This window comes from Pollachius pollachius, assembly GCF_949987615.1.
Source record: "Pollachius pollachius genome assembly, chromosome: 1".
Taxonomy (NCBI): Eukaryota; Metazoa; Chordata; class Actinopteri; order Gadiformes; family Gadidae; genus Pollachius; species Pollachius pollachius.
Window position 1 is genome coordinate 24,537,572 of NC_136934.1, and position 19,111 is coordinate 24,556,682.

The 19,111-nt window shown below is 42.4% G+C and overlaps 1 protein-coding gene across 3 annotated transcripts; it reads left to right on the plus strand.

Moving 5' to 3' along the window:
• Positions 1-5,503: 5,503 nt before the first annotated feature.
• Positions 5,504-18,447, plus strand: paqr3a (progestin and adipoQ receptor family member IIIa). 3 transcript variants are annotated; one of them, XM_079745948.1, is made up of 8 exons: positions 5,506-5,642; positions 7,856-7,882; positions 12,214-12,430; positions 14,480-14,642; positions 14,901-15,056; positions 15,937-16,134; positions 16,287-16,377; positions 18,180-18,447. In XM_079745948.1, exons 1-8 carry the CDS (start codon positions 5,582-5,584, stop codon positions 18,320-18,322), a joined length of 1,056 nt encoding a protein of 351 aa, XP_079602074.1. In that variant the 5' UTR covers positions 5,506-5,581; the 3' UTR covers positions 18,323-18,447. The 3 variants fall into 3 exon arrangements, with proteins under 3 accessions (XP_079602075.1, XP_079602074.1, XP_079602073.1); XM_079745947.1 differs by having other exon boundaries at positions 5,512-5,642; positions 7,853-7,882; XM_079745949.1 differs by lacking the exon at positions 7,856-7,882 and having other exon boundaries at positions 5,504-5,642.
• Positions 18,448-19,111: the final 664 nt, after the last annotated feature.

The following is a 19,111-nucleotide window of genomic DNA, read 5'->3' on the forward strand; positions in this document are numbered from 1 at the left end:
GGAGAGAGAGGGAGAGATGGTGGGGGTGGTGGGGTGCAGGTACAGAGGCCTGACAGCGTGTTGGGGTTGATGCCAGTGGTGAAGGGGAGAGGGGCAGTGGAAAAACTCATTAGTCTCCAGACACCCACCTCTGCCTGCGACCTTCAGACACCGCTCCCCCTAACCTCCCCCCTCCCTCTCCCACTCATAACCTCCCATCACCCCAGATCAGACCTCCCCTAGACAGCGCCCCGCCTCCTGTACCTCTCATCTCCAGTCAGGTGAGTCACCTGATAAAGCACGGCTACTGCCCTCCCAGCAGGGGGTAGGGGGGTACCCGCCTCTAACCTCTCTCTCTCTCTCTCTCTCTCTCTCGCTCTCTCTCTCCCTCTCTCTCTCTCCCTCTCTCTCTCTTTCTCTCTCTCTGTCTCTCTCTCTCTCTCTCTCTCTCTGACTAGTTTTCTGAGTAGTTGTCTGACTAGCTGTCTGACTTGCATTCTTTCTAGCTGTCTGAAAAGTATGCCGACTAGCTTTCTGACTAGCAGGCCGACTAGACGCCTGACAAGCAGGCTGACTAGCTGTCTGACTACCAGGCTGGCAAGCTGTCTGCTAGCTGTCGGACTTGTTGTCTGAATAACAGGACGGCTAGCTGGCTGACCAGCAGGCCAGCTGGCTGGCTGATTAGCAAGCTGACTATCTGACTGGCTAGCTATCTTCGCTAGCCAGTCAGAAGTGTTTAAGAGGTGAATCTGCTGGAAACAGAAGCACCTGTCTCGGAGGAGGAGGTGGTGCCGACAGGAGATAGTTCCTCCTTTATTCTCCTGACAGACCTCCTACTCCTCTCCTCTCCTGTCAGACCTCCTCTCCTCTCCTGTCAGACCTCCTCTTCCTCTCCTCTCCTGTCAGACCTCCTCCTCCTTTCCTCTCCTGTCAGACCTCCTCCTCCTCTCCTCTCCTCTCCTGTCAGACCTCCTCCTCCTCTCCTCTCCTGTCAGACCTCCTCCTCCTCCTCTCCTCTTCTCTCCTGTCAGACCTCCTCCTCCTCCTCCTCCTCTCCTCTCCTGTCAGACCTCCTCCTCCTCTCCTCTCCTGTCAGACCTCCTCTTCCTCCTCCTCTCCTGTCAGACCTCCTCCTCCACCTCTCCTCTCCTTTCCTGTCAAACCTCCTCCTAACCCTCCTCCCTATCAGACCTCCTATTCTCTCCTCCTTCAGTCAAACCATCTCCTCTCTCCTCCTGTCAGACATCCTCCTCCTCTCTCCTCCTGTCAGACCTCCTCCTCCTCTCTCCACCTGTCGGACCTCCCCCTCCTCTCTTCTCCTGTCAGACCTCCTCCTCCTCTCTCCTCCTTTCAGACCACCTCCTCCTCCTCTCTCCTCTCGTGTCAGACCTTCTCTCTCTTACTCCTCTCCCGCACCAGTGAATTATTCACTCGTTCATCCAGCCATTCATTTTTCATTGTCCATGGGCTCCTTTGCTGTCATTTTCTTAATCATAGTCTCTATAATTGCCCGACTAATGGACTAACTTTTAATAAATCATACCGTTGGAAGAATCCACCAAATGGTGAGCTGTTTATTATGATGAAGTTAACGTCAGCCGCTGCAGAGAGCAACAGTACCACCCGCTGGCCGTTCTGTGAACAGCAGAATAACAGCCGCATAGGAGAGAGCTGCTTTGTTAAGCGGAGATTCAGAACTGCTTTATCCCGAAAAGAGTTGATCCCGCACAGCCTTGCTCCTTTTATCATTAGTTACGATTCAGGCCGACCCTATAGGCCTATTTTGTCCAATTTGCTTTAGTATGCCACCTACTATTTACCGCTTTTAATTTAAAGTATTTTGGGAACTGTTTATTTTATTTACTTAAAGAATATTGCAATTGGATTGGGAGCATCTTACCAATACATCATAGAAAATATTGATTGTAGGTTGTTTAATTAGCCTCGGAATTTATATAGCAAAATCCAATCATTAGATTTGTATTATGATCAGTATTATTAGTAGTATTATTATTATTAATAATAATAATAATAATAATAATAATAATAATAATAATAATAATGATAATACTAACAATAATAATAAAAATAAATAATAATATCGATATGATAAATAATTATTGAATGTGGACAGTGAATCACAAAATCATAAACAATAATAATTGATGATTTCTGTTTATTATTTTGTATTAATATTAGTATTTGTTGTTATATTATTGATATTATCTATTGTCTGTTTGTCTCTCAGTGGTTTATTACTCTGGAGCTAAGCTCTGCATTTGTTGATATTCAGAATAGGTACACAGTGACACCTACAGACTGATCATTAAACTACACCTGATTGGCTACAAACTACAGAAGGCTGTTCATCAATTACTATTTTTATTATATATTTATTTATTAATGTAACTAAGAATACCATAACTAATAAGCCCTATACTATGGAATAATATGGATATCATCATTTAATACGACTAAATTAATATAATGACACATGGTTCAAAATAAATCTGACAATCACAGTGATACATTGGAGAGGTAGTTTCCAACAAAATTCAGATTTCACATTTAATTAAAGTAGGGCTGGGCAAGTTAACGCGTTCTTATTTTAACGCGATTAATACAAATAATAATAATCTTTCTTTATCTTTATTTATTTATTTTTTACACTTATTTTGAACGTTTTTGCCCACAGAATGTCAACATTCATATCAGAAATCATTTTTGTTTTGAGTTCCACTTATTTTACATTCAATTACACTTGCAGAGAGTGACTGCCATAGATTAGATAACAATTATAAGTGACAACCTGTTTACAATTCCCAAACCTGTGGTGTTCCATAAATTTCATAATCAACCCACACTGAGTGAGTCAATAAAACTCCCTCAAGATCACTTGGTCTAGTTTTTGCTTATTAAGTACATTTGGTATGAATGATAATGTTTCATTCCATCCGATAATCTCATTTAACTTAAATTGGAGTAGATTTAAAATATAATTATAAAATTGTGATTAATCGCGAGTTTACTCACCAATACTCTGCCATTAATCGTGAATAAAACTTTAATCTTTGCCCAGCCCTAAGTTAAAGAGATATGGAGAGAGTGATAACATCAGAAACATTACAAACAAGTGCTTTGGTGAAAGCTAAACTAAAAAGGTATGATTTAAGATGGATTTCCTCCATACTTTTTGCATCTTTATGTGCCACATTGCGATTCCCTCGGTTCCAGAGGACCAGAGCCCACACCCCTTTAGGACTCAGAAGGACCTCAGAAATCAAAAGAAGATGGTAGACTACCTAATTGATCGCAAACATCGGGGAAAGCGAAACAAAGAGGCCAGATGAGCTGTGGGAAGAAGCTAAAAAAATAAATAAATGCATAAACACCCCATTGTGCATCACTTCCATTCATACATATAGAATCACACGATCACCAGCATTCTGTTCAAACTGCATAAGCCTCCTATTGCAGTCTCTGTCCTCTGAAATGGGACTGGACTCTCATGTCTCTTCAGGTAAGAGACATGAGAGTCCAGTCAATCACAGGTGCTTTTGAAAGATACAGCACCTGTGATTGATACAAATACAAATCATCCCAAAAAGGATGCTTGATGCTGAGGAATTACACTCTTACATCATATTCACTCAAAATCTCCTATTGAAAGTTTATGAAAGTAATCTTTGTTCCATGTTGAGATCCGAGAGCAGCTTATTTTAACATTGTCCTGAAAAAACAAGATATTAAGATTTACTATGATGTAGAACTCAGAACACAGCATACTAATATAATGGTTGTCTTACTGACGATTACGCTCTCTTCATTTTAGAGCCACTCTGGATTAACAGGAAGTTAGTTGGCATGGCAACGTTAGTCATCTTCCTGTTGGCTGCTGAAAGCCTTCAAACTAATCCTGCCATGCGCTTCCAAAATGTTGTCTTTTCTCTTGAGAAAAAAGAGAAGAGACAGCTGTGTTGCAGATTACATTTAAAGCTTTCAATATTGTTAGTGGCATGAAACTCAGTGGAAGCCAGCCTCTAAGCATAGTCCACTTTATTGTCCTACCCTTTAGGCCTACATAATATATGATAATACTAATACTTATGTAGAGCCGGTTGTTATTTTGATATATCCCCCTGATTTAATAAAAATAATTTCTCTGATAAGATAAGCAGACCTCGAAACAGTGAGCTAGACTGGTGTGAGGTGAACTAGACTGCTGCGTTACCGCCACCGTGTGGATACAAAGTAGAATATCATTTAACCCACAAACATGTCGACAACTATACATTTAAAAATGAATCCGATGAGATTAGACGCATGAGAGTTTAGGAATAGTCCGTCTCATCTTTTCTTTTATTTAGGTTGCCCCCCTTTATTTGTAGTGGTACTACAGTCACACATTTTATTAGATTAGATTTTCTCAACATAGGCCTATAATGCTGGAGGACAAACTGTCTATAATGCATGTTTGAGGGCAATTTACTAAATATTTAATCTCTGAATGGTTGTTTTTTTCTTATTTTTGCAGAAGAAGTGTCATATGAGTGTCCTTGAGAATATTTTTTAATTTGGTCAAGATAGGCTATTAAGATCAAAGTGTTCGTTTAAGGTACTATTCATTAGCACTATATTTAGGTGCAATGTCTAATTAATTTCATCCCTTAAATGTTTTGAGTTTGACGTACAATTCACATTATACCATAACGAAGACGACGGCATAGGTGTTTTTTATACTTTTGCTCCTTATTATAGCATTATAGTCTATATGGGACTGTAACTGCTCATTCTGACTCTTATCAGGGTCCTTCATAACCGAATGATGAATTCAGATGAATTCATTAAAAAAATCGAATTTCTGTAACAATGATAAAATCGAGGAAACTGAACGAACAAATCAAACAAATGTTAAACTCAACAGAGACAATCCAGATAAGAGGTTCTCTGTTCATTGCCGCTCTGGCTCTCATTGCTTATTATTGTAATAGTTCACTATAAATAGCTTGCTGCAACGGCTATCATAGCAGTACTATTTCAGATCAGAGTTATAGAAGGCCTATAGTACTATATCAGATCTGAGTTATAGAAGGCCTATAGTAGGCTACTATATCAGATCAGACTTATAAAAGGCCTATTGTAATATAACAGACCAGGGTTATAGATGGCCTATAGTACTATATCAGATCAGAGTTTTAATTGGCCTATAGTAATATATCAGACCAGGGTTAAAGATGGCCTGGCCCTATAGTACCATATCAGATAAGAGTGATAGAAGGCCTATAGTACTACATCAGATCAGAGTTATAGAAGGCATCTATATTTCCTTTATGTTAATATATATCAAGAGTTATAGAAGGCCTCTATATTTCCTATATATTTAATATATCAGAGTTATAGAAGGCCTATATATTCCACTGCGCTAGTGATGCCAAAGCTGCCTGTTGTTTAATGTATCATGGTTTTTTAATCAGGCAATGCCACGTCCCCTACAGGGTCCTACGTGGTCCTTCTCTGTCACAGTGTGAAATATGTTGCTAAAGTCAAAGCTAACTAATGTTTGTTTTTTTAAATTGAGTATTAATCATCTTTATCGACAGTGATGTATAATAGCTTTTATAAGACCCCGGGTGGCTCCCAGTGTACATACACCAAACTAAAAGGTAAGATCATTTATGAAGATCATTGATACTTTACTCGTTGTGGCCGGAGCTAAACCGAGTTAGCCTAGCTGTTGTAATGTTGAGCTCTGTTTATATATTTTATATATAATCGTTTATATTTAATATGATGTATTAATGTCTCTACCTGCTTGATCATCCGGCGAAAACGTTAAGAGTGGTTATACTATTGATAGCTAGTCATTGTTATTCTCTTTATTAATAAGTCCTGGTGAGTAATCTTTTCATAGTTATTAATCTAGTCATAGTAATCTAGTCATAGTTAGTAATCTAGTCGCAGTAATCTAGTCATCGTTATTAATGTATTCATAGTAAGCAATCTAGTCATAGTTAGTATCTAGTCAAATAAATAATCTAGTCATGGTTAGTAATGTACTCATAATTAGTAATCTAGTCATAGTTAGTAATCTAGTCAAAGTAAGTAATCTAGTTACAGAAAGTAATCTAGTTATAGTAAGTAATACAGAAAGTAATCTAGTTATAGTAAGCAATAGTCCAATACAGTCAGTAAAACAGTAATTTAGCAATAGTGAACAATCTAGTGATAGTAAATAATCAAGTTATGCACTAACCAAGTGATGTGATATGAAATTAATATGAGCAAGTGTGTACTGTTAGTCATTTAGTGAGTATTGTGTTTGTAGTATTGATTTAGTATTGTGTATTTCAAATTGAGTTAGCATTGTGTTTATATGTATTTTGTTGGTATCGGTCGTGATTATTTCTTCTTATTGTGTATGTGGCATCTTGTTTCTTGGTATTGTGTTACAACGAAACAAACGGCCAAAAGGGGCAGTCTGGGCCCCGTTTCCCGAAAGCATCATTAGCCTAAGTGGATCGTGAAGTGCGTTGTACGAGCATCGTACATTTTTCACACCGTTTCCCGAAAGCATCGTTGGTAACGAACGGCGTGAAAAACGCTCGTAGCTAACGAAGATTCCAGGGATACTCGTAGGATGCTGAGTATTGTTAGCCTACTATAGCCTCAGTGGCGTCATCAGCGGACATACCGTGTATTTGATGTGTTTTATTAAAACACATCCAACACCACGGAATGCCCAGCTGGCACAATTTTGCGACCAAAAACAGTGGTTACCGCCGATATATAACTGACTACTGTTAGATTTAAACAGCAAAGATAGACATGTTAGAAGTCAACAACAACATAATTTATTGCAGCAATTTAAAATTCCAAAAATACATGCGCCGCCGAAATGTCGCCACGTCACAAGGCATATAATAAAATCAAATGATTCCATTGCTCTTGTGTGGGAGGTCGCTTTCGAGCTGCACTTGCTGTCTCCCTCTGATTTTAATTCAACCATCATGGTTAAAATGTCCTCATATTGATCAATGACAGAAGACTCATTATTGCATGCGGGTGTCCTCATTCATAAAAACAATTAAAACATTCGGTAGTATGCAATAATACAAATTCTAAAGAGGTCTAGACTCCTTGCGCAGCCCCGGCTTCTCCAGTGAACCAAGAAAGCCGGCGCCGTTACGAATGGGGGATTTGACCCCCTCAGTTTTACACAGGAAACTTGAGATAAGAAGGTGAAATCGCCGGGCGTGCCAAGCTGCGACCGAACCGGGATGGCAGTGTAAAAAGACCTATAGCCTACATCATCCTGCCCAACAATATGGGCAGGATCTAGACCAAGCTCTCCTAATCGGGTCAGCAATAACCGTGTGTCAATGCCTCTGCGGTTGAATGATAATGAATGGAACGTTGCATTTTTTATGTCTACAAATATTCTAGACTAGAGATCAATGAAACCTTATGCGGCTCTCTTTGCTGCGCAAAGCATGTTTCAGAAATCAGCACATTAAGATAAATGTAGTTTTTGTAGGTATACTCTGCTGTTGGCCTTGATGGGGAGATTTTTAAACATTTTTCTACCCCATTTTCCTGCGACATTCCTGCGTCTCCCCCTCCTACATAGTCCGTTTCAGGACCGTGTCAGTGGACAGTTACAATCCTACGAACGTCGTGAGGGCAGTGAACACGCGTTCATGTTAAGAGGAGTTTCGGGAAACGCTCCAAAGCGAAACACGATGGTTCGCAAGATCCATAGTGAGAATGATCGTACGAGCGAAGATCCATCGTTATCGGGAAAAGAGGCCCTGGTCTATAGTGTTGTGTCTAAGTTTTGTTGGGATTTGAACGGTAATCATCATGTTTCTCTCAGCAGGGGGTCAGCCCAAGGATTGGAAACCTGGTTAGTATTGTTTAATAGTATTGTGTGGTAGTGTTGGGACATAATGTGTTAATGTAATCATCATGTATCTCAGTGGGGGTCAGCCCAAGGCGTGGGGGTGTGCACGGTACACGTGTAACCGGTTAGTAATTCATAGCCGTTTAGGAAAAATCAGTAAACGAAAACCGTTCAAAAAAAAAAAGTGTGGCATGGAGTTTTTTTTTTTTTTTAAAAGAGAAAGGAGACCAAGTGAAATGTACAATGTGTGGTGTACATTTGGCTTTTAAAAACAGCACAGGGTCGCTTTATAAAGCATAATTGTATCTGTCTCGCATTTGAGTGGCGTGTGGGTACCAGATTGACTCGGCTGCCAGATCGACTCGGGGTCCTGTGCTTACAGGTGACGTATCGTCACTTGACGTATCAACACAAGCCAACGGACAAAACCCGGAAGGGTTGTTTATAAACGGGGCTCAATCATGGACATAAAAAGAAGGCTCAATTCGTTTTGGTTTTGATTTCATTGAACGCAGCCCGTTCTTTCGCACAAACAAAGCCATTGGAAACACGTCTAAAAGCACTGCTGAATGCATATGTAACCCAGTTCCTGTTAGGGACTCCTATTCTGCGTGTGGGTCGCTGTTTTGACTCTGTGTTGGGAGTGCTGGAAATAAAGTGGATCGCCCCGTTCAGTGAATGGAGTTAACCGATTCGTCTTTTATATATTACCCAAGTATAGGCAACAATAATTTGTACATTCGATTATTATTCATAGATTAGAAAACAAAAGGAGATCGTTAATACTTGGGAATAACATGGGAATGAATGAAACTCGCATGCGCATTTAAAAGACAGCGTTTACAGGAAGTGCGTCATTATTGCGCATCTAGGACCCCGAGTCGATCTGGCAGCCGAGTCAATCCGGTACCCACCAAGCCCCCAGGAACAGTGCATACTTCCGCAATCCACCAGGGCTCAGCGGCCAAGCCTTGTATTGCAGCTGTTTAAGCGGGCCGTGGACGGGTCCCTCGATTCAAGGGGCCCAGAAGTAGATTTCTCCGTTCACTCCAATACAAGTGGGGAACAGGAATGTGTCTCCGCAAAAAATGACTGGATATCAATCAAAGGCTCATAATTATCTTTATGCCATGTACTAAAAAAATGTAAGTTTTCTCTTTTCAAAATGCCACCTCAAGCGTTTTATTAGCCGTGTTATGTTATTATTTTTTGCTGGAGAAGGAGGGGTGGGCAGCTGAAAGGAGTCGTAGTGAAACAAATGTTTCGGCCTGGCATTCGAGAGGGCCTAGTGCACGGCTCCTTTAACTTCTCGTGTCCGAGGTTTTTCCTTTTACTTAACATGAATGACGTTGATGGTTTTTAGGCACTATGGTGACTTTTTATTACTAAAAGTGTTTTAGTGATAAAGGGAGTTTTAGACCAGTTCAGCTGCTGCTCAATGACTCTCATGTTCCTCTGCTTGCGATCATTGCGATTCACCATTTATTGATCCATTTATTTAAAAGATCCAAAGACAAAGAACGGGTGCATTACGGTATCATTTTTATAATATTGTTAATTGCCTAATAAGCATTTCAGTTGTGTTAGTATTTGATTTTTCATTTGCTTGTTTAGCTATGTATTACAGTTAACAATGTTGGTGTAGACCTATTACAAATATTTATGTGGGTAGGCTACTCCAACCTTGTTGCTGATCGATATGTAACCATTTATTTGTATAGAAATTATTGATAGCATTTTTCGTAAATAGTTAACATTGAACTGTATTGTTTTCTAGGCCAACATACATTTACTATGTTGTTGGTATTATATGTTCTATGGAGCAATCTTTTATATATTTATGAAGTTAACTTATACTTCCATAGTCGGTAAACAATGCGACTGCGATCGCTCAGACCTCTCGCTTATGATGCTACAATGCTAACAATGCTAAAAAACAAGAATATTTCTGCATCCGGTACGTCATGAACTAGGGCGTGGCTTGGCTCCCATGATGCGGAAGCGGATCTCTCGTTGATGTTGCCCTGCGCCATTGAGCAGTTTACATAGGAATGAATGGGCGCCATTTTGGAATCCCGTGTCCATTCTATAATATGTCCATGGTACCCACAGCGGCAGTGATGCGGAGGAATCTTTCTGAAAAGCGGCTGCACCCTCCATTAGTCGTATAGGGGGATTATTTGTTATCAACACGGCGGATGCGCGCGCATAATGATCGCAAAAAGAAAATTTGTTTGACCGGTTGCCATGGTTATTTCCTGTGGTTAATTTGCAGTTGCGGTGTTAATTCATACTTTGCACGTGACGTCACGATGACTGGCTGGCGGGCAAGAAAAACGTTCTCTATTAATTTAGTAACCTAATCAAGGATCTGCCAGATCGTCGCCAGTTTTACCATACGAACGAAAGTTTGTAATTTGAGGGGAAAATGATATGCCAGATAGTTGCTGTGCGATTGGCTGTATTAACTGTGGAGTGAAGCCGGGCTATGTTGTCACCGGATCCCATCCGAAAAGGAGAAAAACTGTATTATTGTCTATAAGATTAGAATTTGCCATAAGTAATATATATTGTTTAATTGCACATTATAATTACGATTATTTCAAAATGAAAATAACCCTCCCTCTGCCGTCATGGGGATAGCCCGTGTTGCCAGATTGGGCGGGAAATCTGCCCAATCTGGCATCACTGCCGGAGGAGTCATTAAACGATCCTAAGCAGTTTTATTTTTTTTGAGTGCAGCAAAAAGCTCCGCTGCGCTGGAGCTTCAGAAATGCTTGAGAAAATGTAACTTGTGTGGACGCTACCGCATTACCTGGTCAATAAAACAGCTACTTAAAAGTTATTTGATTAAGAAAAAAGCTATTTGTTGATCGTTTTGCGGGTAGCTAGATAGTACTCACTCAACTTTGCTTTGATTATGAAGATATTCTGGTTTTTCACCTCCCATACGACAACGTTGTTAATCCACCCACTCTTGAAAAAAAAATAGCTATCCGTACTTTTGTAGGCTTTCATTTTTTTGTGCGGTATAAGGTGACGGATTCTCTATAAGATTAATGTAAATATCTCCAAACTCCACGTCTGGTCGAGACGTTGCCAACTTCAAAGCAATGAACGCATCAGCGGGTGCTGTGTATGGATCACAAGTTTCGAGTATGTTTATCTTTTCTTGATATCTAATTTGAACATTTATGGTCTAAATAGTTGATGATTGTAGGATTGGAAATCTGCAAGGCTGCAGTTCCCCTGGCTGGCCGCTATTCGTCGCCATTTTGTCGGCGTCTGTTGCCCTCCAGTTAGCCATGTTAGTCACGTGACTGCAAAGTATGAATTAGCGATGTTGTCAGCTTACTTTTACATTAAACTGTAATCAGAAAACGCGGTTATATGCTAGACCAAATAGTATCTGTGGTATAAAGGAATTTCGAATTATAAATATGTACACTTTATGTTGAGTATAATGTTGAGTATCTATACTTGTAGTATCTATAGAAGTATAGAACGTCGCGATTCCCATTGAAACGAATAGCGCGATGATTATTATTCAAAACGAGGGCTGGTAAATTGTGAAAAATGAATTAAACTGTAATAAGACAACGCGGTTATATGCTACACCCTAGAGTATCTGTGGTATAAAGGCTGGGATGAATTTAGAATTATAAAAATGTACAATCCATAACGTTAGCTCTCTGGCTCATACCTCAGCGGACTAGAATACCTCCCGTTGCCAAGTCGTAGCTAAGGTCCGTCCTATTTATGTGAAAAACGTTATATTTGGATTATAAAACGCATGAAAATATAAATGAATGATCTTAATTTCTTTTCTTTGGCAAGTGACCATGTTATAAGCGGGATTAATGCCCTTCGAGGTGTCAAAAAATGTAATAAGCATGCAATACGAATAAGAAGAAGCATAATTATTAAAGTATTTGAATTGTTTTACTATGTTGGTAAGCAAGAAGTAGAATAAATGGGATAATCAGTCTTATTAAAATGGTTTGTGAACCAAACGCACAACAAGACATGATCGCGGCTCTCGTCTCTCTCTGCATATGCCATGCGCGTAGAGCAGGGAGTGACGTAGACTGAAGATCCCTTGATAGCGCGACTGCGGTCCACTTTAAAAATTATAATAATTCATAAAAAAACAGTTAACCGTGTACACGAAAAAAAAGGGGTTGTGTAACCGTTGACAATGTTTTGTAACCGTTCACACCACTGGGAACCCATTGGTAATGTGCTAGTGAGATTGTGTTGTAGCTTTGTGATGTAGGAAGTGTGTTCTAGTGTTGGATAGAAAGGTTTAGATGTAATCATCATGTGTTCCTCAGCGGGGGGTCAGGCTTGTGGTCCCGCGATGGAGGAGAAGGCTGAGCGGACCCAGACTACCCACTACATGGAGCTGGGCAGCTACCAGTACTGGCCAGTCCTGGTTCCCCGGGGGATACGCCTGTACACCTACGAGCAGATCCCCGCGTTCCTCCGGGAGAACCCCTACATCACAGATGGGTACCGGGCATACCTGCCCTCCAGACTCTGCATCAAGAGGTCAGCCACTGCTACAGCCAATCAGAGCCCAACACACTACAGCCAACCAGACCCCAACACACTACAGCCAACCAGACCCCAACACACTACAGCCAACCAGAACCCAACACGCTACAGTCAATCAGAGCCCAACATACTACAGCCAATCAGAGCCCAACACACTACAGCCAATCAGAGCCCAACACACTACAGCCAATCAAGCCCTTAACGAAGGACTCAAACCCTTAAATCAGGACACCTGCTACATTCAGTTATGATTTAAAGTTTTTCAGTTGATTCACTCCGAGTAGACAATGATAGATAATTCAATGAGTAAGAAGAACTATTGTTCTTCTTAGGTTTTATTCTTTCTTTCTGAAATGATTCATCGATTGGAAATAAGATTGTTATATATCGTTTGTCTGAGGGGACACCCATTTCTATGGCTAAAGGCCTTGCTGCTTGCTACATATTCGGGTATACTCCAGGTAGAAGCTAAATGCTACAAACAATCAGTACGTTTACATGCACAGCTTAATCCGATTAAGCATTTCATACACCGGTACGATAGGTGGCGCTGTACTGCCTGAAGTTACTACTTTACACCTCGTATAGGACCAACATTTAGAAAAACATGTACTTTTAATTCTGCCAACCGTAGTCGAGGAGGACAGGAGAGACGTTCCCTACAGAGCCGATGTTCTCTCGAGGGTAACACCCTTGACCGGCAGTGGGTCTGCTTATAGGTCGTAATGAAGCGATTCTTGACACATTTGGTACTTAATTCGTAGTTCCACTTACTTTACAGTACACGTTTGCACAGACACAACCAGACTCGTTCATTCACTAAATTGACACATGCAACTGCTCGCTCTCATCGCTCATCCACTCACTCGCTTACGTAACTCACACACACACAGCCATTCTCGTGCACACACATACGCTACTCTCGTAACAGAAGCGTATTGTGTACTGAATGCATGTTGATGCTGATAGACTTCTTATAGGGGTAACTACATTCGCACAACACCGGCTTCCTCCATCTTCTTGGCCACCTTTTCAAATCGCCGTTTCTCGTTTTCCGACGGCGACAACATGACTATCGTCTCCTTATACTAAAAGATCTTGAGCATGCGCAAAACGCAAAAATCCAATTCCAATTCGATTGACCGTATAATGCACGTTTAATGTGACTATCAATCGAATAATCTAGGGGTTACTATGAGTAACCCGATTAGATTTTAGTCAGAATAGGGTGTATACATGCTTCCTAATAATCCAATCATTGTCAGACTAAGCCAATAATTCGATTGTCTTGAGTGTCATGTAAACACACTGATTGCTTGCCTGTCTAATAGTTATTAGGGGCAAGGGGGAGCCATCAGACATGTCACTCAAACCTCTGCGTCAGTCCTGAGGAGATTTGATTCATGATGTATAGTCGAGCTGGCTTTGACTGTAAGGTTGATGTTCTTTAAGTTCTTGTTAGATTATTTAAAGTTGAAGTTCTCCATAATGTAAGATCATTTTATGTATGACTATTTTGAGGGTTGTTTTATTTGTGTGTGTGTGTGTGTGTTTGAGAGACGTAAAAGTTATGAAGTCAATTAGGTCGCATTCAGGTGTTTATTGTGCTCACCATTTGTGTATTTGCCATTGCAGAAGTATATAATTTATCGGATTTCTGGCAATACACGTTTTCGGCGGGTTTTTGGTTGGTTGGGTGGTTTTAAGTCTATAGTTAAGCTGGAAATTGCCAACAGAACAGCTCAGCTATTCTTTATTTTATCTCAAATGTAGTCAAACTTGTTCACATTAGCTATTTGTTTAACTCTTCACTTTATTTGCTTCCAAACATTTTAAATGTTTTAAATGGTTTGCTGCATGTTTACATTGTTTACTCCATTTGGACTCTGTTCAAAGCCCTTCATTTGATTTAAGCCATTTAACATTTCTTTACATCTTAAACAATGTGGCTTTACTAAAACATATTTTCAACCTCATTTTGCACTACAGCACTTACCGCATTTTCTAGTTCTACTTCCTATCTAATGTTTATTTTCCTTCCAGCCTCTTCATCCTGTCCAATGAGACGGTGAACATTTGGAGCCACCTGCTGGGCTTCCTGCTCTTCTTCCTGCTGGGGGCCTACAACATGGCTGCCGTTCTGCCGGCTATCGGAGCGTCCAGGGAAGACTTTGTCATCTACTGCATCTGCATCTTTTGCTTCCAGGTGACCCAATGAGATGAGACGCTTGGCTCCATTAACCAATCACAACAAGCTGCTGTAACCTGTTGTGGCTTCAACCTTGTTTGCTAGGCTAAAGGCTCAACTTTAGTTACATCTCTTCCAGCTGTGTATGCTAGGCTAAAGGCTACACTATGGTAATCTATCCTAGCTATGAATGCTAGGCTAAAGGCTATACTATTGTAATCTCTCCTAGCTGTGTATGCTAGGTTAGATGCCTAACTTTATTGTCATCTCTCCTAGCTGTGTATGCTATGCTCGGTTGGCTACCACGTGTTCTGCAGTCATCGCTCGGAGAAGACGAGCCGCCGCTGGATGGCGTTGGACTACGCCGGCTTGTCCATCGGCATTCTGGGATGCTACGTCCCGGGAGTCTTCTACGCTTTCTATTGCAATAACGTAAGCTAGGCTACATGCCCATAACTATAGCATGAGCTAGGCAATTAGCCTATAGCTATAACACATGTCGGCTGTTAGAGCGTGTTTACTTACTACTTAGGGTTGGGCATTATGGACCAAAACTCATATCTTGATATTTTCAAGCAGAATGTCGATTTGTTGACGCAATAACAAAATTGCCGTTGCCGCGCTCCAACTGGTCATTCTATATCGTGGCGCTGCTGTGCTTTCATTTCCTGCCTGCCAGCAGACAGCTTATACCCAAACCATTTCCAAACTATGGAGCCATTTGTCTTCTTCTTACATACAAGCTCCTCTGTGCCGCGTTTGACGGACCCCCATGTTTCGCGCTGAAGGGGATTTAAAAAAGTGACGTGAGTAGAAGCGCAGGGCCGGGGCAGAGTGTGTTTGAGCCAGATGCAGAGCGGGAAGAAGAGAGATAAGCAGAGTGAGGAAATAGCAGGCGGCAGGTGCGTCTCTAAACGGCTGTTATTTCGAGCAAATGCGCTCCACTCCAGTCTACTAACTACATTGATGTTGATGCTAGCGTCTCGTTCCATATCTTGTTTGAAAAAATATCGATATACCGCCAAGCCCTACTATTATCCTTTAGATATAACATGATATGAATATCTATAAGGATGATGGTGTGTTGATAAGTATGTAATGTTGTGTATATTAACAGACAGAGTTGTCTTAGCCCTCATGGAAGCCATGATGTATGGTAATAAGTATATAATGTGATCATATTGTTGTTATGTTACAATACTGCCATCAAGTTTACCTGCTGGCAGTGCTAGCTTGAATGCTGGCCATGTCATATACATACTTTCTATTAATAACTAAACAATGTCTTCATTATTTTTGTTCTTATTCCTAGTACTGGCGTCAGGTGTACCTGCTGGCGGTCCTCGCCCTCATGCTGGCCGTGTTCTTCGCCCAGATCCACCCTCTGTACCTCAGTCAGCCCTGGAGGAAGCTCCGCTCCCTCATAGTCTGCTCTCTGGCCGCGTACGGCCTCTTACCCACAATGCACTGGGTCTGGATCAGCGGAGGCTTCTCCTCTGAGCCCACACAGGTCAACACACTACCCAGCATGCAACACTCCCCCAGCACGGCACAACACTATATGGCATTTATTAAAGTTATTAAGATGATGCTAATATCACGGTTGAACATGAACAACATAATTTAATAACTTAATGGTGAATGTTTTTCTCCTGTTCACAGCTCTTCCTGCCCCGGGTTCTAGGGATGTACCTACTGGCTGCTCTGGCGTTTCTCTTCTACGTCTCAAAAGTTCCTGAACGCTACTTCCCAGGTCACAACCACTCTGTCTTCTTTAAAGGTCCCATGACATGCTATTTTATGGATGCTTTAATATAGGTATTAGTGGGCCACTAACACAGTATTCAAAGACGTTCCCCAAATTCAGCCGTGGTGCTGAGTTACAGCCACTCCGAGCCAGTTGCACATTGAGCTTCCCCCAAATGCGCTGTTTTGGTGTCTGTAGCTATAATGCAAATGAGGAGGAGCGAGGCGGGTCAAGGAGGAGGGTGGGGGTGTGGACCTGAGCAGCTTGCAGCCACGGTACCAAGCGCTCTGTTTACAGTGGTGTATGGCGAGGCGCACACAGCCTTTAGCCGTGTTCTGTTAATATTCTAGAACACACAGGAGTCCTGGAGCACTATATCTAAATAATATCATATTATACATGGATATTTATATTGTATAATATATATTATCACGGCCAAAAGCTGTGTGAGCCTCCAGACGATATTATGAATCTCAAACGACCGTGTAGGGTTCTCCGACGTCTCTTGTTCTTCCACATCCACATCAATCTGAAGTAGACTGAACCACGACATAGAGGAGAAAGGGATTGTTGACCGCGGTTGTCTCCCGCCGGAGCCTTGCTACCGAGGGACCACCGCCTCGGCAGCGGTCAGCGCTTAGGCACCACCGCCTCCTGCAGCGCCGAGGCGGTGGTCCCTCGGCAGCGGGAAGCGGGGCTCAAGCGGGAGACATTCGAGGCCAACAATCCCTTTCTCCTCCATGTCGTGGTTCATGTACTTCAGCAAGTCAAAGCCAAAGTTCCTTTCCCCCAATTCATTCTCAACCATGGCTGAGATAACCCCCACTACGAGTCTCGTAGTGGAAACACCAGAGACGGTGTACGAGTCCGACGTGTTATGCGCCATAACATTAACAGCAAACACTGTGTGTAATCACACACACACACACACACGTGGCACTCGCGCGGTCATGTCTCATTGGCGGGCCAAATTCTCTGGGCGGGCCAGGGAGAGAAAGGGGAGGAGTTTAGATCATTTATGACGACACACAGGACCACATTCCAAATCAGCGCGCTTGAGCCTCCGTTTTTTCAAAGGCGAGCAGAACACCTAGTGCTTGTTTTACACCGAACGCATGTTTTAGCCACTGGGGGACCATAGGCAGGCTAGGGGAACTCATATTTATGTTAGAAAACCTCATAAAGTGAGATTTTCATGCCATGGGACCTTTAATACTCCTCCTGTCTGCAACAGCACTCCTCTCCTACTGTCTGTAACATCACTCCTCTCCTCCTGTCTGTAACATCACTCCTCTCCTCCTGTCTGTAACATCACTCCTCTCCTCCTGTCTGTAACATCACTCCTCTCCTCCTGTCTGTAACATCACTCCTCTCCTCCTGTCTGTAACATCACTCCTCTCCTACTGTCTGTAACATCACTCCTCTCCTCCTGTCTGTAACATCACTCCTCTCCTCCTGTCTGTAACATCACTCCTCTCCTCCTGTCTGTAACATCACTCCTCTCCTCCTGTCTGTAACAGCACTCCTCTCCTCCTGTCTGTAACATCACTCCTCTCCAACTGTCTGTAACACCACTCCTCTCCTCCTATCTGTAACGTCACTCCTCCCCTCTCCGCCTGTCTGTTCCATCACTCTTCCTCCTCCTCCTCAACTCTCCTCTCCGCTCTGTTCCTGTCTGTAATGTTAATCCTCCTCTCCTCTTTCAGCTCTTGTCTGTGACGAAGTGATGTCTGTGACGAAGTGATGTCATGTGTTGCTGAGTTCATGTGTCGCTGAGGTCATGTGTATCTGATGTCATTTGACTACAGGCCAGCTGAACTACCTGGGCTCCAGCCACCAGGTGTGGCACCTCCTGCTGGTCCTGATGTTTTACTGGTGGCACCAGACCTGCAACCTCATCATGGCCTACAGACACAGCCAGCCCTGCCCCGGAGCCCCCCAGCAGGCCTAGTAGGGTCCCGCCCTGAGCCCCAAAACAGGCCTAGTAGGGTCCTGCCTGAGCCCCCAACAGGCCTAGTAGGGTCCTGCCCTGAGCCCCAAAACAGGCCTAGTATGGTCCTGCCCTGAATCCCCAAACAGGCCTAGTATGGCCCTGCCCTGAGCCCCATAAAAGGCCTAGTAGGAACAGGAATATTCTGTGTTAGACTGGACTAGACCCAGGACAGTCTGATTTATAAGATAGAATAGTATAAATTCAGATTATACTGATTATACTGCCTGTTTTTGGCCTAACATGCTTTTAGACAAGCAAATCAACCTAGCTCAGCTGCCAAGCCACCAAGTATTATTGATTTGTGTTGATAAGAACCCTGTCTGTTATTTTAATGGTTAGTTTTTATTAAGTGCCTACTTGTAGCACATCGCGTCACTCCTGATCCTGCTATTGGCCATCAGCTAGGACCTTGACTAACAGATCTTGAGTCCACCCCAGGCCCCTTGGAGAGGGCGTTGTAATGTGAGGACGTTACTCCGTGAATGTAGTGGTCTGAACCTGGAGCGTCTCCATCCCAACCATGTGTTGGGATGCTTGAGTCCAATAACTGGAGAATAAAGCACCTTCTTTTTTTATTTCAAATGGTATCCAATGTGACGGATTTTTCAGAGCAGACTCTTCCTCAGCGTCAAACACGTTGTGGGATGACGCTCTTCAAGGTGCCCCCGCCCACCCACGTGCTGCCAGCCACCGCCCCGTACACACTACACTTCTGTTCCCAGGCGTTGCAGGCGGCGCTTGGGATTC